Here is a 26,708-nt window from a genome sequence, read left to right on the forward strand (position 1 = left end):
ATTTTTTGAAATTATTTTATGTTATAGTAATTATTTTTAGTGACATTTAATTTATATATATTATTTGTATTTTTTTTTATAATTAAAAATGTTATGCAAACATGGACCTTTTTGGACTTCCTTAGCTTTGGGGATCTGTATTTCCTTTTCGTCGTCCTCTTAATTACTTGCCGAGTTGCGTGTTCAGCAATTCACTGCTATTTTGTTCCCATTCTTCCTCTTCTAGATGATATCCATCTTTCTGATCAATTAAAGCTTCGAGGGAGATTTTAGGTTTAGACCGCGACTCGAAGTAGGGCCCGAAGGAATTGAATGATTTCCTGAAGGATACTCAAATGCCTTGAAGAGCTGGTACTTGATTAAGATTTTTTCTTTTTTGTCTTAGATGTTTTTCCAATTATATTCATCTTGATTGGGAATTTGATTAGGACGCTTAGAACTTTTCCAATCCTTTTCTCTCGTCAAAATTGGAAATGTTTTCCTATTTTGAATTGCAGTAATGGATTGTGGATTTTTGTTGGAAGTCCTTTTCAAATTTTCATTTTGCTTACTGTTTCTGAAAATTTGTGTGGTCATGCAGCTGAGTTCCTGTAATTTTTATCAAGATGATGGTGGTTTGTTGAGCTCTGTTAAACTCTGTTCAATATTTCAGAAGTTACTGTTCATTTACGAGACACTTCTGTCATTAGATGGTGCTGTAGAAAATTTGATTAGTTAGGATTAGAGGCCCTTGTAGCTTATCAAAGAAGTTTTTTCTTTAGAAGTTTGACACAGGGTTACACTTAGGTAGCAATAGATTCAATGTCTTGTTGCCATCGCTAATTTGAGAAACAAACGGGTTAATTACTCAAGTCTTTGAGGTATTGGGGGCGCTTCATATGGTTCATGTTCTTATAAGCAATGCACTTGGATCCTTTACATTGCTCTCCATCTTCAGTGCCATTCCTCCCACCTTCAATGGGGTTCTTCTTTTGATAGCTTTATCAAATTACCACAAAATAGCTAAAATACCCATTACCATGAAATGATCTATGGGTCCTGGATGAGGCAAATTATACAAATTCTTTGACAGGTCTCTCCTTGTACACCTATTATTGTCTTGGCCAACTTAACCAAGTCACATTGTTATTGTGAACTGAGTCAAGGAAGTCGCCAAGCACTTGAACTACCTTTTAGTCATCCAAAAAAGCATTTTATCAAACCCACCTTAATGATCCAGCCGCTAAAAGAAATGATCTACTCGCGGACGAACTCGTTAATTGAAGTTGTCAATTCACCTAAGGCTTCTTGCCCACACATAATGAACCTGCCACTAATTTCATCAAGGATCTTGCTAGAGAACTTAAATGAACTTGCCCACACTATTGGTAACTATCAAAAGTTAACTATGTATTTCGATAAACATTATTTAGAAAATCTTAGGTGTTTTCATAACAAGAATTATTAAGCTTTCTGATGCATCTTGGAAGTAAAAATAACAATTAAAATGAGAAGAAAAACATAGGAACAAAAGATAGGGCTGATTTTCTGATTTCTCCTTCAATAATAATGCAAGATACAGTTGATCTATTATTCCAGAGGTAGATCAGCTCTCCCAGAAACCCTAGCCGCACTTGGGAACCTCAGACAAATCCTAGGAATAAAAGTCAACAATAGCATAACCTCAAACCTTAGACAAACCCCCTCTTAAATAGCCATAACTCATGTTAAACATAATTGGAACATTCCTAATTAAAATCTCCCAATTAAATCCTTCCTAACCATAATAAATATAATTGAGAGATTTTGAGTACAAAAAGCCGATTAATTTGAAGGATATAAAGAATGACATGATTACTTAATACTCAAAAGTGGTTTCCATAGTTTAAATTGAGGATATGAAAAACTTAGTGGATTAGCATCATTGTATCAAGAGCTCAGAAGGCAAAATCTTTTTACCTATAAGAGAATGAATAGCAAATATGCTAATTTGCTCAATATAAATGAGTGACACAAAAAACTAATGTTTTAAAAATTAGTCCGGATCGACCGGCTTAACCGATTGAACCGTGAATCGATCTGCCAACCGGTTCTGTTCATTCCCAAAATCAGATTCGCAATGAACCGGTTACAACTGGTTTGAACCAGCTATTTGGCCGGTTAACCTGCGAACTGGTGCCAGTTTTCAAAAATCGGTTGGCTTATTTTATTTGAAATAATTAATTTTAAAAATGAGCTAGTATATAATCAAATTAGTTAATTTAATAAAAATTTCTTTACTTAATAAATTAATTTAAATTTAATAAATTTTTTTTTTAAAATACATATTAAAATTTATAATAATTTCTTATTAAATAAGCACTAACTATGTTTTTTCACATGGCCTCATAGCCCCCATCACTACATGTGCCTTCTTTACTCATGTGAACCCAAAAACACTATAAACAATAAAAACATATAGTGCCTCCTAAGTGATGTACTACACATGCACGAATAATGATGAAGTTCTCAAGTTTATTGAACATGCATTGTTTTCTCAGAGCTGGCAGTGGCTTGTGTGCGGGGACCAGAAACGAAGGCGGGATATCCTCGTTTTATTGATGTAAGCAGAAGCACGATTGAGACGCGGGGTTTGCGTAGGAAACGCGGGACGCGACGCAAACGGCGTTGCTCTGCAGGTAAGCGGGATTTCTGGGATTTTAGTGGATTTTTTGAATATCTCTAGTTCTTGTGTGGAGGTCAACATTAATATTAATTTAATTTATTTAATTATTTAAATATGATATCAATTGATACAGTCAACTCTTAAAAACCATAATCGGTTGGCTGGTTGAACCGATGATTCATATTGATTTGATGTTGGGCCGGTTTTTAAGATAGACTGAATCAACCATATGACTAGTTCATGATTGAACTGGCCGGTCCAGTCTAATTCTCAAAACCATGCTCTCATCACTTACAGGGCTTCATTAGAATAATTATTGTAGTTGATTGTTTTCTCACATTCCCCATCATCACTTGTAACAATATCATCCTAATATTCTTCATCCTCTTCAATCGCAATTAATTTCATCTTTCTTGATCATTAAAATCCAATGAGGATATTATTTAAATTAAAGGTTATATTACCTTTTATAATTTTTATTGCATAAAATCTTAACTAACAGTTTTTTTAGTTACTTATTGAATTTTCTTGTTAGTATTTCTTCTTCCATAAAAAAAAGTCAACATTGTGAACTTTCTTTTATAATTGTGGTGATGAAATTGTAATTTTATTCTCCATAAATCATACTCTATCTGCTGACACATCATTACTAATCAAGTATTGATATGAAAATAAAATTTTATTTGATAATTCTAAAATTACATATCACGGGGGTGCTTATAACCTCAAAAGCTTGAGAATTAGTAATTTCTCAGAATACTCCAAGATCTGATCAAATTTTAGAAGTTTCTATTTAACATGCTTCGATTTCCAGAAAAAAATAGTGAACTTTCAATTTAGCCGAGGTAAGCCACTCTCGATTACCGACTTACAGATATGGGATCTCCAAAGATAACAAGACTCAGGTATTTGGTTAGAGTTGGATTGCAGAGTGAACAAGGAAAGCCCCCAGTTAACTAAATCTACACTAGAAAATTGCATGGGGAAGCAACTAACATCGATTCAAACTTCCAATGACATATAAGGCAATTGTTTATATAGTAAACACATCAATGGTTAGACGCCAGAATTCAACAACATCCATTAGACGACACTTTCTTACAAAGGAAGACAAGCACGTGCAAACAAGGCATCAACGGTAACAATAGTGAGCTTCCAAATTAGTGGATTGACATACTAGACATATGTTGAAGCATGGAATCATTGGGGGGACTATGTTAGGGAATCTGACAAGGGCCGAATCGATACAACTTGCAGTGATGAATCAAATTCATCAACATAATCAAAGCAGTGGTGAACACATCTTGTTCTTAGCATCATCATCATCATAGACATGTTTTTAAGAAAATATATTAGTAAAATATAAGCCAAGTCTTTGAGTCAACTAAAAAAAATATTAACATGATTTTCATTCCTTAGGATTTTCAAATTTACATCATTCTACCCTATTTGAAAAATTTTTGCTCTAATTATTTAAGTATTTGATATCTTTCATGAAAATTTAAATAAAACTATCATGCTTCAATTAGTAATGGATTCAATCTCTGTATGCAAGATAACTTCTAGAATAAGATGAGTGGATTTGACTGACAAGGTGTTGAATTTGAATTCATAAATAATTGATGGAAAGAGAGAATAATCCACAATATTGATAGCATGTTCATAAAATTAAGTCAAATCAACATTAAAGCATGAAATAATACTAGAGCTTCCTAGATTTTTCATTTTAAAAGTATTTTTTCTAATACGTGTAAGATTTTATATAGCCTCACCTTTCATTCGTTTAATTTCTTAAAGTTATTGTTGAAAGCTGTTCGTCCGGTCCATTGGACCGGTCCAGCCGGTCCTACTCGATCAGCTCGTGCGAAACAGGCGGAAGTTCTCCGCCTCCTGTACGCACGATCCGACTGTCAGGTATGACAGAGCTGTTTAGGAAGGATTTTGAAGGGAGTTATGAGGGAAATTTGAATGTAGGGACTATTTAGAGATTTCCTTTTGGATTGTATGCATTATAGAGTTTGTTTTCCTAGGGTTAGGGCATCTTGAATTTGGCTGAAATTTGAGATCTCTTAGGTTTTTGGGCTCTGGCGGCGTCTAGAGATTTGGTAGCGATAGATCCTCTCAAATAGAGGATCAATTGTATCTTGGTATTTTATGTTTCCATTTCATCAAATAATACAAATTGTCTACTGTTTTCGTGAATTTTTGTAGGTTTTTGTGGAGAATTCTCACTGTTTTTCAAATATTGCTAGGAAATTCTTGCTCCTACAAGCATTTCCTATCAAAAGCCTTTCAAAATTTAGATGTATCATTATTTTATCTCCTAGTTTAAATTTCACGTACCTCTTGCTCACATTATAAATGGATTGACTTATAATTGCACAATTAATAGCTAGTTTTTTTACTAGTATCCTCATACAAATAAGATAATAATGCAAATTATATGAAGCAAACCATAAAATGTTAAAATGACTAGATGTGTCCTATTGGGGGCTAATAATGATTTGCATATCTTAGATGAACGTGAAGCTTGATTTTGCACTCAATCTTGAGTGTATATGTGGAAAAAGACTATTAAGATTAGAGTCCTCATATGAGGTAGCGATTGGGTAAACTTAACAAGGCAGGTCATACCTGGCAGCTTGGCCCTAAACTAACTCCCAGTGAGCAATTGCTAGGTTATGATGATCTTCTGCATAGAAGTATGCCTTTGGACCCATGTCTCCTAAGTTGTTACCTGCCACCCTTGAGCTGATGACCCCAACTGCTGATGCCTGCTACTAGCATCTGATGAGTACTAACGGCTTTTAGATTACATAATAATTAACCCAATGTTAGAAAAGAGAGTGTCCTCAATCTAGTGACAAGGATGATGAACTACAAAGTAAATGTAAAAGAGATCGATAATCACAAAAATGAACATCAATATTTAGATGGTTGGTTTGACTAAACTTGCTTCTACAATCACACATAGATTCAATAATCTATTAAACTTTAAAAAATAATATATGAAGGATTACACTTCATATAAATTTGGAGATATTGACAAAGATACCACTCTATCTAAGAGAAAATACTTTCACTTGTTATAAAGATAAGAGTTAGTTGTGGAGGAGGAGATGCTGATGGTACTCCAGTACCCTCTTATCCTTTCCTTACATTAGTTCAAATGAGAGCTTTTTATTGCTATAACAGTATAACAAATAGCTTATTATCTTACTAAAACTGAAAAAAAAAACTGCTTCTCTTTTGAAGAAGCCTGAGAACTCTCCTTGCAATCACCCAAAAAAAATATTTCTTTCTTTCTTGAATGACACCCTTCTCTTCTCTCTTCCTCTGTCTCCTCTCTTTGTTTGTTTTTATTGTGGGATGCATTAACATAAAGCAACCATCTCCTTATATGATACTTAGACATTGTAGGTAGCATGTTTGAATTTAATGAAGCTTAGGTTTGGTTGTCATGTCTTGAAAAATTAAGTGTAAATGAATTGATCTTGAGTGAGGTTAGCTGCCATTTTGAAAAATTAAATGTGAATTGAGTTACACAGCTGTTGAATAACTGTTAAGTTGGTGGCCACCAATCTTGAAAAACTAAGATAGTTACTAAAACAAAGTATAGATTAGGTCTACTATGGAAGCTATACATATGTTGAGAGATTTGATGGAGAAGTATAGAGGGAGTAAAGAGGATCTAGTGATCCACATATGATATTTATTGATTTAGAGATAGCATATGATAAAGATCCAAGATAATTGCTCTGGAGAGTTCTAGAAAAAAAAAAAAAGTTAATAATGCTTATACTCAAGTCATTAAGGATATGTATACATGAGCTGTTATTTGTGTTCAAACTCGAGATGATTTGACCAACTATTTTCCTATTTCAATCAAATAACATAAAGGATCAGCTTTAAGCCCATATATTTTTTGCTTCTTACTAGACATTTACAAGCGAGTGTGCACTGGTGTATGCTTTTTGTTGATGAGATTAGAGGAGTTAAAGGAAAACTTAAATTATGGAAGTCAACCTTAGAGTCTAATGGTTGTCGTCTAAGTAGATCTAAGATCGCATACATGGAGTATAATTTTAGTAGTAATTAAAAAGAGTACATGTTTTAGATGTCTTGAGTCTATATGTTCAAGGTGATGGTAAAATATATTGGGATATTATTAGTAGAATTCATGTTGGATGGTTGAAATGGAGGAATGCATTGGGCTTGTTGTGTGATAGAAAAGTACATCTCAAACTTAAGGGAAAAGAGAAAAGTCATCTAAAAAAGTCATCTGCTTTTTTTTTTCCCAAAGAAAAATAATTCTTCTTTATGTACCATTTCTATTTACAATGGAAACAAGCATTATCTTTGAATTAATTCTGATATTTACTTTTTCCATCATTAGAAGAGAACCTCGACTCATATATCTTCTTCTAACATGCAATAAACATTCCGTTGATTTATTTCTTCTATCGAGCTTAGAAATCCCTATTTTAAAAGATGTGAATTTTTTTATATCCTCTAAATTTTATTTTCATGATCATATGATAAATTACCTCGAAAATGCTTGTAAGAGAGAGGCGAACAACATAAAAGTAATAGAACATGATCTTCATTATCAACAATCTCATCAATATTTCTCAAATCTTAAATGATGAAATTAAACTCATTTAAACGTGGTTTAATAGGCTTGCCTTCCTGCATGCGATGTAAATAAAGTATTTGCTTTTGATAAGGCTTTTTGGAGAACTTTTTGGTTATGGACAAGAAATTAGCTTGAGCCGTAAACTTTTTTGCAGTTCTCCTTTGAAGACCTCTATCAAATACTAATATATGAAATAGAGTCTCATTGCTGAGTGAGCATTTTCATTCTTCTATGTTTTTTTCTTTCTTCACTCATGATTTTAGGCTTCTTGCTATGCCCCATGAGTGCTTTTACAAGTTTTTATTGGACATGTATACCACGCATTGTGATTCTTAAAATGCCAAAACTTTGAGCCATCAAACTTCTCAATCTCGAGCTTTATGGACATCATACTATTCATAACATCTCTTTGATACTAGCTGCTAGGGAAGAGAGCACTCTCAATCTAAGGGCAAGCATTATAAACTACACATAATTGCAAAAGATCAAGAACCACATAAGATAACACCAATATTTGCATGGTTAGGCTTAAGTAAGGCTGTGTCCACAGCTGCAAAAAGATCAAATAATTTATTAAAATTTAAAAATAGTACATAAAGGCTTACACTTTATATGAAGTTGGAGACCTGGACAAATATATCATTATTTCAAGACTTTAAATAAACTAGGTAATGATATATTTCTTGGATATTCAAACTCTAGTAGTCAGTGGTGGATGCAGTGTGGGGGCCTGTTTTGATTAAAAAGAAAATCATTTAAGTATATATAGTTTTGAAAATATATTAATTTTCTTTGGGAGAAATTAATTTTGAAATTTTTTGTTTTGAAATCGAACGCAATATTAGGACCAACATATATCGTCTCAAAAAGACTAGACTGTCGTTCATTAATAGGTTCAGATTACAAAGCTTTAAAGGTTCATTAATTTTATAATTAAAATCAGGATAATAAAATGATATATCTCTCCGAGGAAAGAGGATATCATTTATTATCAATCCTTTGAATATAACGATAATGATCGTTTAATTGAAATTTCTCAAAGATAATTAATTAGAAGGTACCGCTTGATACATGTTCGGTACCGCTCGGTATCTTTCCATACAAATAACTTACGAACTTTAAAAACAAACAGAACTTCAAAATTACTCTTACCCTGGCGGGGATCGAACCCCGTCAGGGGGCAGCGCCCCCTTGGACCCCCGACAGACCAGTATATTGTTGTATTCATGTTGTCTTATTATTGGGATATTTTGATTTCACTTCATATCAATTTAACTTGATGTATTCCAGTGTTTGATTGGTTTGTTACAATCTTATCTAGATAAAAACAATGAATAATCAATATATAAATGAAATTATAATTTCTATGTTGAAGATAATAGTTCAAATAGAGAATATCCCCATTATGATTTAGGAGGAATATACACATTTCTGCTTTGCCATACATGCCATATAATCAAGTATCATCATTTTCCTGTTGTGAGAGAAATTGGAGCACATACTCATTTATTCAATCAATGAAGAGGAATAAAATAACTCCACAATAAGCTGAAGATTTAGTTAATGTGCATACAAATCTTCGTCTTCTATCAATGAAAACCCCACTTTATATGACATGAGATAACAAGATGTTGGATGTTATTGGAGATGGGTTTGAGTGCCTTGATTAAATGAGATTATTGGAGGTTGTAAATCTTTCTCTAGATGAACCAGAGTTGGAAGCAATGATATTCAATGATGATGATATTGAAGGCCAATGATCAACCTCTGAATCTAATTTTATCATTCCCTTTATTGAATACTTGGACCTTCATGTTGTACTAAATGATTTTTTGCTTATATTTTTGTGGTTGTACTAGACATTTTGTACTAAACATCTTTATGTTATAAGCTAAACAAGTTATTATGAAATTGATTTATTATTGCTTGTCATTTTTAATATAATGCCACCTTAATTTCTATATATTATATTAAAAAATTATTATGCCGTGTCCACACCGCACTCGTGTCCTATATTTTTAAAAAAAGTCATGTCCGTGTCCGTGTCGTGTCGTGTCCGTGTCGACGTGTCCGTGTCGGTGCATCATAGAGTCATACCTATCCGGCTATCCGCCTATCCCCCTAATGGGAAATTATTCTGTGTGGTCACAAGACCATTTAAAGGTGAATCAAGATGCGTCAAGTCACCCAATACACAACAAAAAAGTGATGTTGCGTCTTGATTCGCCTCCGGATGACGTTTTGTAACCGCACAGAATAATTTCTCCCCCTTAACACGACTCTCCAAGCATGCGCGGAAGAGAAGTTCGAACGCCTTTTTCAGTTCTTCCGCCTTCCAACGCCGAACACCCAGTTCAAACGCCTTCTGCTGCCTAGTCGTGGCCTCGTGGGTTATCCTCTTCCGCCTTCTAGCGCCGAATGCCTAGTCACTGGTTGCGGGTTTCCCTTTACGGCCTTCCGAGCCCGAACGCCGCCCAACGCGGTCGCCCTCTTCAACCATACAACGCCGAACGCCCATACCATAAGAATCTGATTACTATCTCTGCTAGTAGCCTAATATTCAAGTTTTTATGAGTTAATAGCTTAATCCCTAAAAATTCGTTTTTTCATATGTTGCAATTTTTAGGGATTTAGATGACCAGCACACTTTCATGAATATTTGAGTTTTTCGATCGTTTCGGTTTCATTTCTTTGTTAAATTTTGATCTAGTTGTTGCTTATCTATCTGAAGGCTGAGTTGAAAGAGAAGCTTGGTGAGAAATCATTTATGTTTGAAATTGTGCTTCATTATTGTTTGATAAGTAGCATGAATCTTCCCTGCCCAATTCAATATCCGATTCTATTGGTTCATATCAGATTCCTAAAACATGTAGTACCAGCTTAATGGGTTGGTTCTTGGTTTTGCTAGTTGGGTAACTTGGAGCTAACCCGAACTAAAACCTAAAAATTTATGAAAGTTGCATTTCAAAAAATTATATCTAAGGCTTAAATACCCAAATGTAACCTTAATAATTTGTGATGTTCATATGTAAGTTGTATATGATTTAAAGTGATGCTTGCACATTATTTTATAGTACTTTAATAATTTGTGCCCTCACATGAAGAAAATCTTTGCTCCGCCCCTGCTAGTAGTGTTTATAGAATTTTTAATAAGTAACAAATTATTGACAAATTGATACAATTAATTTTGCAAAAAAAATTTCCAAAGTTTATTGAACCTATTAGAAAAGATATAAAAGAAAAAGATATGGAAAGAGAGAGAAATTAGTTTAGAAGATAAGAAGGAGATGGCTCTTTGCCTAAGAGTTATCTCAAGGATTTGTTTATAGGTAATTCATCTCAAGCTATTAGATCTAGAAGGCACATTAGGGAGGATGTAAATCATTTTGCATTTATTCTTGAGAGACCAAAGAATATTAAAGAAGTTTGAAAGATAAATTCTAAATCATAGCAATGCAATCTGAGCTAAATTCATTCTCAGAAATGCTTTTTGAGAATTAGTTCCTCGATTTTAAGATTATAAGTTAATTAAAACTAAATGAATCTTTAGAAATTAGTTAGATGGCATACAATATATATTGTTATAAGTAAGGTTAAATTAGTTGCATAAAGATGTTCATATGTAAAATAGAGCTAGTCTATGTAAAATTCTATTTGCTTTTAGTAAGACTTGAGGGCATTAGGTTACTCCGCATGTACATAGTAAGTACTTTTTTTCAATATTTTTTTTATGTACATCATTAGTACTTAAAACTTTTTCAAATGGATGTTAAAAGTGTATTTCTGAATGATTTTATTGACTAGGATGCCTTTGTAGAATAACTATTGGCATTTGAAAATTTTGAATTTTCAGATCATGTACACTAATTGAAGAGAGATTTATATGAATTAAAATAAGTGATAGGAAGCACTTGTAGATCTCAAGTATTTCCTATCAATTTTCGGAAAACAATGAGAAACTCCTCCAAACTCTAATAAAAATCAGGAAAACAGTAAATTTTATTACAAGAAATCAACTAACGGAAAAAAACAACAATATACAAGTGATACTCTATTCGAGAGGACGATCGATCTCTCCCAATCTCTAGATGAATCTAGAGCCCAAAACCTAAACCTAAGAGATCCAAAAATCAGCCAAATTCAAGATGCCCTAACCCTAGGAAAACCACCTATTTAAAGAAAACAATAAACACTAATACCCAAACATCCATCCCCCAATTCCCTCCTATTTCCTTAATTATTTCCCTCCCAAATCAAGTCTCAAATTAGCCCCTAAATCTGTCATCTTCAATTCAGAAACATTTCTTAATTAATTCTCTTCAAATCAGCCCCAAATCTGCCCTATTTAATTATGAAATATTTCCTAATTAATCCCTTCCAAATCAACCCCCAAATCTTCAATTAGGAAACATCTCATAATTAATTCTCTTTGATTAAGAACCTTCCTAAACATCTCCCTCTTGATTAGAAAATTTCTTAATTCCCTCACAATCAAATAAGCTGGTCCATCAATACTCCCCTCCCAAAGATCCACCTTGTCCTCAAGGTGGAAGGATGGGATGATGTTGATAGCTTTCTTCAGCTGCTCTGTTAGTGGCCATGTTATCGTCCACTAGAACCAAGCTAAATCTTTCCTTTCCAAACATAGGTCCGATGCCGTCATTCTCTCCTCTTCCGTCACCTCATTCACCATGAGATACATCTTCACCCGTTACAGCCACCCATAAGCATCCTACCTTTTAAATCCTGGCATCCCCAAATTCTCACCTTAGGATCACTATGACCCCAATAGCTTCTTCCTCCTCTAGTGTAGCGGTTGTCGTGATCCCTCCATATTTCCCACATGTATCGTGGGTGGGAATCCCACCTTCCTTCCCTTCGCTTTACATGACCCGATCCCCATGGTTCAGCACATCCCCCTCCTTCGGTCGTCCACTTCCCTTGCCCAAAAGACCTCCCACACCCAAATGCCCTTCCTGCTGTACCCCCACCCGATAACCCTATTATGCCCCTTATTGGAGCTGGCTCCCCTTGCCCAAAATGCCTCTCATAGTGGTCAGCCTCCCTACTGCCTCCATCAAAAGATTTCATCTTTGTTATCCTCTCATCTAGAAACCTTGATCCACCCCTTATCGGAGCCACAGGAGGTGGATCTTTATGAAAGAAACTCCCCTCGTCAAACTCCTCTTGTTTGATCTCCTTTCCTTTCGATTCAGCCAAGTGATCCCAGTCAAATCTTGGTTAGGGTTAGCCATCGGAACCACTCTTGAAATTTTTGTTTGCATCTCCAAGAGCCTTCTTAACATCACCTCCATGATCTCCAAATCATTTTCCCTCCCAAAAAATTCAGAATTTGTTGCTCTTTCCCCCGGCCCCTTTGTCTTGGATGCCGCCATTTGAATTTGATTTTCCAAGAGCTTCTTCATCATTGCATGAAGATCGGAAACCTTGTCTTCCACGGATGAAATTCGGTCCTTCACCGTTGCTTTTATTTGACTCATCTATCCATGTCTCTCTTCCAGCGCATCACTTTCTTGGCTGTCATCAATCCCCGGATTTTTGTAGATACAAAAATTTGAATTTCGACTTCAAAAAACAGCAATTTCCCCTTTCACTGGCCCAAAATAGCCGCTGAAATTCACAAAAAATAGCCCACCAATGATCCCAAGATTTGCTCTGATACCAATTTGATAGGAAGCACTTGTAGATCTCAAGTATTTCCTATCAATCTTCGGAAAACAACGAGAAACTCTTCCAAACTCCAATAAAAATCAGGAAAAATAGTAGATTTTATTACAAGAAATCAACTAACGGAAGAAAACAACAAGATACAAGTGATCCTCTATTCGAGAGGAGGATCGATCTCTCCCAATCTCTAGACGAATCTAGAGCCCAAAACCTAAACCTAAGAGATTCCAAAATCAGCCAAATTCAAAATGCCCTAACCCTAGGAAAACCACATATTTAAAGCAAACAATAAACATTAAATACCCAAACAGCCCTCCCCCAATTCCCTCCTATTTCCTTGATTATTTCTCTCCCAAATCAGCCCCTAAATCTATCATCTTCAATTAGGAAACATTTCTTAATTAATTCCCTTCAAATCAGCCCCCAAATCTGCCCTATTCAATTATGAAATGTTTCCTAATTAATCCTCTCCAAATCAGCCCCCAAATCTTCAATCAAGAAACATCTCATAATTAATTCTCTTTGATTAAGAACCTTCCTAAACATCTTCCTCTTGATTAGAAAATTTCTTAATTCCCTCACAATCAAATCAGCTGGTCCATCAATAAGCTCTTATACTATGGTATTATAGATGGAGTACTTTCTTGATTCTTAATAAGATTTATAAGGATATTGTTGATATCACCCTCTTTTATCAATAAATCAAGAGAATATAATAATTGTTCAGATTTATACCAATGGTATTGTTTGTTAAATACTGACGAGTCTTTGCGTTGTGAGTTTTCTTATATGAATAAAGAATTTGAGATTGTATAATTTGAGAACCCAATCTCGAATTTTTTTTTTGGTAACATTAGGTGAAGCAAGAAGAAAATGATACTTGCATCGGTCAAACAAATTACATCAACGAATTAATTGGAAGATTTAACATGAAGAAATTCAAATCTAATAAGACCCCATGAACCAAACAAGTAAATTGGATTTAGATGAATCAAGTAACTTAAAAATAATAAGTTTTATAAGAATATGATATGTTGACTTCTAAATCTTACTACAAGCATGCTTGATATTATGTTTTTTATCTGTGTGTTCATTTCCTAAATAATCTCATTTCATTGCAATAAAACATAAGTTTCTTTATTTAATTGAAACTTAATATTAGACTTGTGACATTAAAAAAAATATTTCATGAGATCTAGTTATTTTTTCTGATGCAGATTATACTGAATGCAAGGTTAATCAGAAGTGTATATCTAATATATTAGTTTATAGGATCATTACATGTGTCTCGGTTTAGCAGGAAACAAAATTCTATGGTTTTTTTCATTGCAAATGTTGGGCATGCTATTTTTGGCAGCTGTGTTGCTCAAAGTGCTTTGATTAAAATAATATTTAGAGTATTATTGAATTAATATAGATACTATTTTATTATGGATTATATTTCTAAAAATAATATTGATATTGAATTTATTAGTACCTATTTTCAGATTGTAGATATCTTTACTAGACCATTATCCGAAGGGAAAATATTGTGAATTAAGAAGAAAACTATACATGCTAGATCCTCATATTTAATTTGCTATATAGTTTATCTTTATTTTGACATTTATTGATTTTTAAATTTAAATTTATGCATACATTCAGGGGGAGATAATTCATGAGGAGTATGTTGTTAATCCTTTCTTAAACTTATCATTAGTGATGTTACCACATAACTTTAAAATTCATATTGTACACTTATGACTGCTAATGCTGGTATCTTCTCACAAGCATCTTACAAGTTACGTTCAAGCCATGGGAAAGGATAATTCTCTCCTTTTTCTGGACAGTCCGTTTGAAGGACTTGCTCAGGAGCTAAAAATGAGCTTATCACTGGAGCACGACAAACTATCTTCGGCCACATCGTCCAAGCAGCTGTCCCCCTTTCCGGCGGGGGATGACCACATAAGTTCCTCTCTCAGTTAGACAAGTCTTTATTCATCTTTTTGTCAAAGTCAAGTCTTCTATAAAAATCAAGCTAAAGACACATGCCTCGTCCATGAGATGCCCTCCATAATAGGATCGTCATCAAGCTTGGAGATCTATATCAAGCCCTTATTGGCGCGCCCCCCCCCCCCCCCCCAAAAAGCAACCCCCCCCCTCCAAAGAGGCAATGTTAGATCGACTTCCTACCCAACGCTGACCCGATCTCCGGATTCTCATGGGTTCACCTTGCCCGTGTCCTCTCTCTCACACAAGATTGCCACGCCACTCGACACATCCAATTGAGTCATATCAAGAACTGACAGTACAACTCCTGTACTCCATGCATGTTCTACTGTAACTCTCCAAGGCCTATAAATAGGGGGATGGGGAATACAAGAGGGACACGAAGACATATCAAAACAGACCGAAAGCTTATCGAGAGAACAAAATTGAGAGATACATGAATAAATGTTGTTTTTCCCTAGTTTAGCTTAAGTTCTACCTGATAGAGCTCTCACTCATCTCATTATTGTATTTCTGATTGGAATAATAAAGATTTTGTCCAAATACATTCTCTCTCTCTCTTAGATTCATAAAGTATATCCAGACATCATCCACCGAACAAATTTTAATTCAACACACAACCTGAGCTGCCTAACTGTAATTTCATTGAACTTTTTTTTCTGTCTCCATAATACTCTTTTATCACATAATACTTTTCAAATGTTTATACATTTAAACAACATAATTGCCTTAATCAGTAATTTTTCAGACCGCTGATTTTCTCTTGCTTGCATGCAGGTAGAAACACCCAGACCTTGCTTTTAGGTCCCCAATCTTCGCATGGGAGTGTTCAGAAGATCGATTTCAATACAAAGTCACATCGTTCATGCACTTAATGCAATGCAAGCTGGCTCTTCGATTAATTGAATATAAAGGAAAATATTGGAACGAGCTTTAATGAGATAAGTACCTCCATTTTTTAAACCGTTGGATTTTTCTGAACCAACAGAGTTGCCCATCAATTCTCCATTGTTTCTCCTCTGTTGAACAAGAGAAAGATTACACCATTTTTTGTTTCCTAGTTGTGTTTATTATATATATATCTATTTAAAATTTGATTTATTGTTAACTGCTTTTGACTAGTTGAATTTGTCAGTAGAAGGAATGGTGCTCTTCAGTTATTTTATCTTATCTCGGATTCAATTGCTGTGGAAATATTGAAATGCTTGTCTCACATTGTTCTTGTTCAACATTGAGGAATGGAGTAGTTATTAACACCTTAGAAATTGATGGCTTTGTATTCCCAAGAGATTTAGGTGCACTGCTGGGAAGTTTCCCACTCCAATGCTAGGCAAGGGAAAATTAGTTGTGGAGGCCATAAATAACATATAGCATATTCAAATTTCATTTCCCTTATCATTTCAGAAGATTTTTTTCTTTTTTTTTTTACTTAGGTTTTGTTGAGACAATTTTTTTGTTGTTTTTATAAGTAGCTTTTTAGTACAAAAAAGAGAAATTTTTGTACTAAAAAGTTGCTTTGAGAAGTAATAAGAAAGCTGTTCCAAACGAAGCCCGAGTTGGAATGACAAAGTTCTCAATGAATGATAAGATATGATAGGATGAGAGATAAAAGTGATGGAAAAAAAAATAAGGGATTGTTTGGTTTTTAAGTATTATGAGTGTGAGATAAAAAGGAATGTGTAAGTTTTGAATTTTCTTCGTGATTTGAAGTGAATCAAATATAAATTATTTGTGTTGATAATTTGTTATGATTAGGTGAATTTTAAATGCAAGAAAATTTTATAGCATGCAACTTCACCTTCCTGACTCCCGACGCTTTTGATGAAGAATTTTCCGCCAAAAATCTGTCAGTAATACATGACTTTTCTATAGTGACAGTCGCCCGCCACCTTGACCATCCACACTACGCTGCCATCCGTCACCATCACCTATTGCTCATCATTATTGTCAAAGATAATTATTGCTATCGCCCTCATTCCCCATTGTTGTTGTTGCCTGTCATCAACTTCAACTGCAACTATTGTCGACGCCATTTCCACTCCTTTCTCTCGTCACCATCACCTGCTACCTTCACCTATTCCCCCCCCTCCCACAACTATCACTTCCATTGTTCGTTACCATAATCATCAATGTCGCCACTATTGCCACCGTCGTTCTTATTACTTGTTTCTGCTTTATATATATGAAATTTGTATTATGGCAATTAAAATTTTAATTTTTTAAAGTAGCTATAAATTTGAATTTCAAAATGCACACAATATTGATTTTTAATTTAATTTTATGATTATATTTTTTTTTTTGGGACATTTAGGCCATTTAAGGCAAACTCACACACACGACGCATACACAGACTCGAACCTTAGACCTCTTAGATTGAAGCCTTAGCTCTCAACCAATAGGCCAAGGAGAGTTGTGTTTATGATTATATATAGATATATAGAACTCCATGTGCAGAATATTTGTCAGATTTGCTTGCCAATGAAGTTGAGATTGAATAGGTACTGTTGTCATGAGCTATGTATTTAATGTGTAATCTGGAAGAAATCTTATGACATCACTGTCACATGACATGAAATTTATGAACAAATTGTTTTTTGCAGTGTAATTGATGATGATATTACTTCATGAAGTACAATCGGTTGGAGGTTTAAAATAAATTATTCAATAAGAAATATATTAATATTTTAAAAAATTATAAATTTAATAAAAATAAGCAGGACTATAAAATAAGTATCAATAAGAAACTTAGATTTCGGTTGGAATAGTTTTTTTTAATATATTTTTAAAACAATTTTTTAGTATAAAAATTTTTCAAATTAGGAATTTTATATTAAAAAGTTGGTTTAAAAAGTAGTAAGAAAATTATCTCAAATGAAGCCTTAAGGGGTTGTTTGGTAGCACGCAGGATTTGATTTTAGTGGGATTTCGTAAATCCTCTAAATTCCAGATTTAGGAAATCCTGAGGAACCAAAGTCCTGAAAACTGTTTGGTAGCATTCATGATAAATTATATTAATTTTCGTGTAATTGTTTGGCAGTAGAGTGAATTTAAGGAGCAGACTCTTTAAAAAAAATAAGAGCACTTTTCCTGTGGAGCCAATGGATTTCGTAAATCTGACAAAAAATAGAATTCCGAAAATTAGGGATTTAGCACAAAATGCCGGAATTTTTGGTCTACAGTGGCTTTCATTTGTCTTGAGATTTGGTTTTGCATTTTAGGCATTTTAGCTCAATTTCGCTCAAATCCACCTCAAATCCGACCTATAAATCCTGCTACCAAACAACCCCTAAGACTTTATTTGAAATGAGTTTCTTGTAGTTTTGTATTTCACACATCAATTAAAATTTCATTTGGTTGTTGCTCTTTTATAATTTCCATAAATTCTATAACAAAAAAATCATCTTTTATAAACATAATAATTAAATTACTTTTCTAACAACAACTTCACAATCAACTTTATAAAACGGTATTACCATCTCAAACAGACCCTAAATTTTACGAAACATTATGAGCAGCACCTTTTAAGAAAGTAATAATGTGCCATAAAAAACCAACTACAAGGCTTAACATATAAAGCACAAACCTCTTATATAGCACCCTTTGAATGCCATTATCCTCACCATAAAGAAGACAACTTTATTAGAATGTTTGTACATTTCCCACACATAATAATAAGGCTTATGATGAGGTAAAAATAAAGCTCCTACATTAGATTAGTTCATTATACTTATTGTTGGAAACTTCAAAGTCTACATATAGTATTCAATCATCTATCTCTTAATTCTTTGATGCATTAAAATTTTATAAAATTTCCATATTTAATAGGAAATAATTTTGGCAATTGACAAATTAGTTATTAAATATTCCCATAAAAAAAAAGTTTAAAAAGGTCATTGTTAAATTTTTTTATAAATCTCAAAATTATATAATTTGACTTAATATTTTGACCAAATTATTAGTATTTTTCTATGAGATAATTATATGTCTAATATATAAAATTAGCATCATTGTAGATTCAAAATTCTCTTCTAAATATTAAAGTTTGCAATAAAGTTTAATTTTGTATTAATTCTCAATAATTTTATTCAGCACATGTAAATATAAATATTTGATAAATTAAAAAAATATATATTTGTATTAATTTTGTAAATAGATAAATTTTGAAGGTCGTATATATAATGTTTTTTTTTTGTCTTAAAATTCAAAATAGCTCTAAATTAATATTAACCAACAAAATTTAGGCGAAACCAAATTAAAACGCAAGGTCACGTGATCCCTGCGCCTCTGATGACGTGGCATCCGAGTTGGCGCCAGCTGCAAACCGTTCATTAGTTACCATGGTGGGACCATTGAAATCCAACTGTCAATAGAAGAGTCGTCCCCATCCAGATGCGGCGGCTCGAGATGCGTGTAGCGGGTTACCGGCTCCAGCCAGTGGCCACAGGAATACCCGGTCAATCCAGTTGGCCCCACCCAAGATCTTTCGCCGTCCTAACTTCCTTTCGTCGTCTTCTTCGTGCTCGAGGAGACTCCTTATTTATTTATTTATTATTAATCGCGCAGAGAAAGGAAAGAGTATTTTCGGAATATCAGAAGACGAAAAATAAATTTGGAAGGAAATAAATTCTCGCGGAGGAAAGAATTTTTTCTGATTTTTCGGCGGTTTCGGAATCCTTTAAAAAAGCAAGTTTGCTGTCTCTACAGTCTCCTGCAACTCTCTCTCTCTCTCTCTTGCCTTCTTTCTATCTCTCTCTTTCCCCTTCCGCCGCTCCATCTCTTGCTTACCTTCTGCTTCATCTGAATCCCTCTTGTTCTGGTCTTGTTTGCGACCGAGGAGAAGTGGGGGCAGAGATTTCAAAGAAACTGAAGTCTGCGCGGATTCTCTTCTATTTCCAGGTGTCTATTTCGCTTTCCATTTTTGCGTTTATATGTTTTCTATCTCCTCCACCATCTTCTCTGGTCAAATCTTACAGTTTTGCTCATAAAAAACCAAATTTTCTTTTGCAGAGATGAGGAAACCACATTAGTTTCAGGAACATAGCGAGAAATGGAAAGAAACGACGTACATGCAATCAAGCACACTGATCGAGTCAGAGTATCTTCAAAATTCATTGGAAAAAAATCCGTCGGAGGTTCGGCGAGATCCTCTGCCGCATTCCCCCGCACGCTCCGTATATTCTGTGACGACCCCGATGCCACGGATTCTTCCGACGACGAAGCCTGCTTCAACCGCCGGCTCATAAAACGGTACATAGAAGAAATCAGATTTGAAGAACGGCCGCTTTCAAAGACGATTGGAAAGAAGAAAAAGAAAAAGAATTCGCCGGAGATGTTCCAGTCGCCAGACGAGATTCCGAGATACCGCGGCGTACGGCGAAGGCCGTGGGGGAAATTCTCGGCGGAGATACGTGATCCAGCGCGCCGTGTCCGGATATGGCTCGGCACTTACAGCACTGCCATTGAAGCAGCCATGGTCTACGATAATGCTGCAATTCAATTACGCGGCCCTCACGCCGCTACCAACTTTCCAAACCGCGCTTCTCTGACCGCTGCCTCGGCGTCGCCGAACTTTACAGTTTCGCATGGGTATGAATCCAGCGAGGACTCCCGTAATGTTTCAACCTCGTCCCCCACCACCGTTCTCCATGGATTCTCTTCTGATGCCGTCAAGGGTTCTACGGAGAAGGTTTCCTCGTCCGTCGGGAATGGATTGTCACCGGAGCTTAAGATCGACTTCAACGTGTTCGATGAAATGCTCCAATATAATGAGTTTTCAGATACGGGTATTTACGGCTGGGGGGACCCGCCGTCGGACCTAACTGATGACTTCCTGGTGTTTGATAAAATGCCTGACACATACGAGCCGGCAATATTCGAAAAAGTCGCCGCCGGCGACCGATCGATTGACGCCGGCGAGAGAATCGGAACCGAAATTTGTGGAGAAGGCGAGGATTTATTTGCGGGTATTAGTGATCTGTTTCCGCTCGATTCACTCCTCTAAATGGAAAGCAGCGATTTTGTGCTCCGGACGCCGATTTTATTGGCCGATTTTACTTTGCGGAGAAGAGAAATTCGTCAATTCGTGTCAGTTTTATTTGTTTAAATATTATTTTTTTTATTTTTAAATTATTTCTGTTTTTATTTGCAGTGCTATTTAAAGCAGTAATCCACTTTTAAAATTATTTGTTTGCTTGAAATTGTACAATATAGCATTAAAAATATTAAATTTATTAAATTCTTTCTGTTTGGTTGTTGTCCCGGGAGCGGCAGGCCCTCTTAAGTGGGCAAATTATTGCGTCCGGTGTCTGGATTCATCCGGACATAAATCCAGTGTCGTCACATCACCAAAATACATCGGGATCTAGTGTATTTGGGTGACGTGGCGTTACTGGATTGGATGTCCTGGCATCCGGTGACCGAACGCAATAATTCGCCCCTTAAGTGGGGGCCCTAAAGCACTGGCTATGAATATAGTGGCGTCGGTGGTCCGATATGTCAGCTGGGGTTTATGGACCGCCTAGCGAACTCGGTGAGGCCAATCTAGGCGTGGCAGTAATTCCTCGTCACAAAAAAATAATAATATTTAATTATTTATAGATTTAAAATGTTACGCCCTAGCGAACTTGGCGAGGCCAATCCAGGCATGGCAGCGATTCCTTGTCACAAAAAAAAAAATTATTTATTTATAGATTTAAAATGTTACACCCTAAAATATCATTAATATTATAATTTCATTTTTTTTAAGTAGGAAATTTATTTGTATATTATCAAAGATGTTTATTTATAAAATCATCATTTAAGTTTTTAAGAGAACTAATAAATTATTGAGAATACAAATTGATAATTTTATTATGTTCATTAACTTGGAAATGTAAAAAAAAGTTTTTTTAGTGTTAATTTTATGCTTATATTAAATAAAAAATAAGGAAGTGCTCTAAATATATTTTAAATCAATAAATAGTGAAATTAGCTATAAATTTTTGGAAGATTAAGACTGTAGATCAAATAAAATATTACATTTTGCAAAAGCAATCTTGTTAATTAATTTTAGGTTTTCTTTTAAAAGCTTATTTCTGAGACTTGGTTTTGACTATGAGCATAAAAAATTGACCCAACTAGTCAACCTGGCTCGAAAATATGATGTTTGGGTTGACCCTTTTAATAATTAGGTTGGATTTGGGTCTAAAATTTTGACATGTTTAAAAAACAGGTTGAGTTCAAGTAAACCTACCAACTTGAAATTTACTTGATTTTGATTCAGATCCGATGGATTTATCGATTAGGCCGAAGAAGCATGTGAAATTCGAAATGGGAGATGAGAAGATGATGGGAGGCGGGAAATGCATGGTTTCGTTTTGTAAATTCATTTGTCGTGCTGATACGTACTACACTTCAAACTTTGCGGTCAGTGGCTCAGTGCGCTGCATGCGAAAGCGAAAAGGTTGGAAAGTAGGGGGCCGAGTGAGCAGAAGTAGATTTATGGGATTTGGATGAAGAAGCGCATAAAAGGAAAGAAAAGGCGGGAAATCGAGTAGTCTAGTGATGATTTGGCTGAAGATGCATGTGAAATGGAATATTGGAATTAACCAAAAAAAAAAAAAAGAACGGGTTGGAGGTTGTGTTGGGTTGACACGGGTCAGGCTCAATTTGGGTCAGATGATGGCGGGACATTTCGTGTTGGATCTGAACTTGACCCAAAAATTCATTTTAACACTTCTAGTTTTGGCCATTGCTTTTATTGTCTTAAAAAAGTTGATTTTTTCACAATAATTTTGTCTTTCAAAAAGGTTGTTTTCTTCAAAATAGTATTTTATCTTTCACAATAATTTTATAACTATCTTTATAAAAAGATGCAAATGAAGCCATCCCAAATAGATCCTTAGACACAATTTAAAAAAGCTTTTCTTAAAAAAGCTTTTTTATGGCAAAAATTAAAATAAAAAAAGGCAAAAAGCTGTTTTTCTAATTATTTTTATTATCATTAAAGCAGTTCCAAACAAAGCATAATGGATAAGTATTGATCTTTCTAAAATAGGTTAGTTTTTTAATTATATATTTTTAGGGTTTAGGGTTAAGTATTTTTTTTTTTCTCTTGCATTCAATAAATAAACAATATTGTTTTTTTTTAATATATTGAAAATTTTGAGTCAAAAATAATTTTTTTATTTGAAAAATTTTTAGTTTAATATTTGAAACCACTAATATTTGAAACCATAATATTATATTTTTTTAAAAAATAAATTTTATCAAGTGGTGCCATTTTGCTTTGAAGTAGTGTAATACATATCCTAAGGCACTACTTTTAAAGCAAATTTAATATTTTTTTTAGCAAGGCATAATCCATTGAGCCTATGATCCCACTATAGAAACATGCTAAAGTTGGGAGCAATCTTAAAAATAAAATTTTACTTAGCTTTGACAACATTGAAATGAATGCTTTTCCATAATTTAGACGACTAAGAAGGCAGGGATTTTCATGAGCTACAATATTTTAGTCTGAACCTGGTGAAAAGATGAACATCTTGGTTGTAAAATCTGGTAATAAGATAGAATCACGGATCCAATAAGCAATAGTATTCCATATAATATATCTAAGAAATTGAAACCTACCTACAAAAGAGAAGCTTTGTTTTCCGGCCAGCAAGGTGGTTAGTGTTAGAATTTAAGAGAGATTGAAAGCCCGATATCAAAATTTTTGTTTAGTTATTGTAGCCTGCCTCTCTTCCTTTTCTTGCTCGTTTTGTCTAGAGCAATCGTTTGCCTTTTTTCTATTATATTTTTTATCTACCATTTTATTACCACATTTGTAATTTTATCTTAATGTAATTGGCAAAATTATATATATTAACGGATTTCACACGTGGCTGGGGAAGATTGTTGGTTTGGAAGAGATGACGGTCTCCTCACACGTGTGAATTTGTAAGGTGTTGCTATGGGCCCTACATTGGGCGGTGAGGGTGGGCTCTGTTTATTGGGCCGAGGCCTGGTCAAAGTAGCCGACTGCAAAAAGAAGCGGGGAGATTGGCAAAGGACGGAAATTTCGTTTTTATTTGCGACAAAAACTGGTTTTATTTGCAAAAATATTATTTATTGGGAGCAACAACGGCGCCTGTGGCGTTGTCGTCCGGGCATTTCTGTAAAAGTTGATTTTGCTTGTGACTTTTTGACTAATTCAGTAATAGTTTCGTACTAGTGAATTTTATTTTATTTATTTATAAATTTTCATAACAGTTTTTAAATTTTAATTATTTTCTTAATTTTTTTCAATTTTAAGATTCAGTTTAATTGTTTAATTCAAAATTTTTAGGATCAATTTAAAATAACATAAATTATTATCTAACAAAAAAAAAAGAATATATAAAGGGTGAAATCATAATAAAAATTAAAGTCAACTAATTCAAATTTAATAAGGATCAATTTTTACTCATTAATTTTATTTTAAACTGAGTTTAATATATAATTAATCAGTATATTTTAAATTAAATTTTTCATAAAAACTATAATATGCACGTGTGAAAAATTAAAGGTTTAAAGCACATGTATCAAATGATTTGACTTACAAAAAATTTCTAAGTATTCCCCACATAGGCATTATTCAACAGCTAAAAGTCTTCTAATGTTGATTTAAGTTGTTAAATTGGACCCACCCAACAGTCATGGTGTCAAAGATGTGGGAGATAACTTGTTATGTGGTTTCCCACTATAGAACTTGTTTGTTTATGGTTGATTTATCATTCTCTCTCTTTGGATTGTCTGATAGAATTGGGGTCCAGCGACGACTTCACCCGAATCTGTTTCATATTTAAAAAGTATTAATGTGTGTCAAATAATGATTGAAAGATTGTTAGTAATATTCATTTTTTGATACATTTGTTTAGGCCTTATTTTGAGATTTACATGTACACGTGTTTTTTTTTTCTTTTGGTGGAGGGTCAATGTGAAAATTCTTTTTAAGAAAGTCTACAGTTTAGCGTGTTCATCCTAGAGAAATTTTGGGATAGGTGATCTCCTGAGAAGGTACACTAATATGACAAAACCGTGAGACCCTTTAAACAAAGCGGACAATACCTCGATAGTTAAAAGTTTGAGCTATTACAGTAAAAGTCGTCATATTAATAAATAAATTTGTACTATGTGTGTCAAAAATTGACATTACACAAAACCCTATCCAGACTCTGCTTGAAAAAATTCGGGTTTGGGTCAACCTGTTTGTGAAACAGGTCGGGTCCGTGTTCGGATTTCAAATGAGTTGGGTTCTCGTTGACTTGGAAACTCGCAGGTCGACCCGAATTGACCCGTTTGTTGTATCGTAGCTACCGCTCAATTTCGCTCCACGTGAGTACTTGTCTCATCACTCGATCCAGTTGTAGTTGTGGCTTTGGGTCGCGTTATAGCCGTCGCTTAGGGTCGCAACCGTTGTAGGCCTGTCGGCATGCCTCCGTCCCGCGGCTTCTGCCCGCGTTGATGTCGTCGTTGAAGCCAGCGAATGAGAGAAGACCGAACAGCCGAAGAGTGTCGTTGTCATCCCGCCCGTGATTTGCCGTTGCCGCTGTCGTCTTGCTCGCGAGCTGCTGTTGTTGTTGCCGCTGTCTCTTATGAGATGCCGCTATCGGCCTGCCTGAGAGCCGAAGACTACCGTCATCTCTTTCTCGTGGGTCAGAATGAGTCGGGTCCGTGTTGAAAATCCTGACTCATTTTCAAAACTGGGTCAGGTTAGTGTCGACCTATTTAAGGCTGAGTCAAGTCGGGTTCAACGAACCCTACCCGTTGACCCGAATTGACTCTCCTAATTTGTAGTATGATTATTTCTTTTACATTTAATTAGTAGTGCAAAGTTTTTCATTGATTATCACGTGTCATGCACCATAGAAAACATTTAAAGAATGATGATATAGTGCAAAAGGAAAATGAAGAAGAAAACATATGATAGTAAATGGTTATGATATGTCATATTCTGTATCATTGTGATTATGTCGTGTATATATCCATATTAACTATTAAATATTAATTAAAATTATATTAAAAATAAATATTTTAATTTAAAAAAATGTTGATGTTTAATCACTAATAGAAAGTTAGATTTTTCGTACCACTTGTTAGGAGCGGTTTCAGAACCGCTTCTAAAAGTACATACGAAGTGAAGAATATAATGAAAGCATTTGATCTTGGATATACGAAGATAGATGGATGTCCTAATGATTGTATGCTATTTTGGAAAGATCGATCTGATCAGAATATATGTCACATATGTGGAGCATCAAGATGGTCAACTATGATGAAGAATACTTCTGAAGGAAAAAGAACTCGTATGAAATCAGCCAAAATTGTCAGATATTTTTCTTTAATTCCTAGACTTCAAAGATTTTTTAAAACAAAGAAATCTGCTGAGGAGATGATTTGGCATTCTAAACACAGAAATGTAGATGGATTGTTACGACATCCAGCTGATGGAGAAGCGTGGAAAGCTTTTGACTCTCAATATCTTGATTTTGCTTTGGATCCACGTAATGTTCGCCTTGGTGGCTAGTGATGGGTTTAATCCTTTCAAGATTATGAATAGTACATATAGTATTTGGCCTGTGCTTCTAGTTCCATATAATATGCCACCCTGGGTTGGAATGAAACATGAAACTTTTATCCTATCAACTATAATACCTGGGGAGAAAAGTCCAGGAAATGCTATTGATATTTACCTTCAACCTTTGATTCAAGAGTTATGTGAATTATGGCATGGAGTTCAATGTTATGATG

At 34.6% G+C, this 26,708-nt stretch overlaps 1 protein-coding gene and 1 long non-coding RNA gene across 2 annotated transcripts; both read left to right on the top strand.

Annotated features, from left to right (window-relative positions):
* Positions 1-112: 112 nt before the first annotated feature.
* Positions 113-16,117, top strand: LOC114580302. The gene is made up of 2 exons (XR_003701664.1): positions 113-351; positions 15,735-16,117. It is a non-coding gene; the product is annotated as an uncharacterized LOC114580302 (long non-coding RNA).
* A 3,077-nt stretch (positions 16,118-19,194) lies between these two features.
* LOC110104943 (pathogenesis-related genes transcriptional activator PTI6) lies at positions 19,195-21,122 on the top strand. Its single transcript, XM_020834254.2, has 2 exons — positions 19,195-19,853; positions 19,965-21,122. Exon 2 carries the CDS (start codon positions 20,005-20,007, stop codon positions 20,956-20,958), a length of 954 nt encoding a protein of 317 aa, XP_020689913.1. The 5' UTR covers positions 19,195-19,853; positions 19,965-20,004; the 3' UTR covers positions 20,959-21,122.
* The last annotated feature ends 5,586 nt before the right edge of the window (positions 21,123-26,708 follow it).

Source organism: Dendrobium catenatum, unplaced genomic scaffold (assembly GCF_001605985.2).
Source record: "Dendrobium catenatum unplaced genomic scaffold, ASM160598v2 fragScaff_scaffold_113, whole genome shotgun sequence".
NCBI lineage: Eukaryota > Viridiplantae > Streptophyta > Magnoliopsida > Asparagales > Orchidaceae > Dendrobium > Dendrobium catenatum.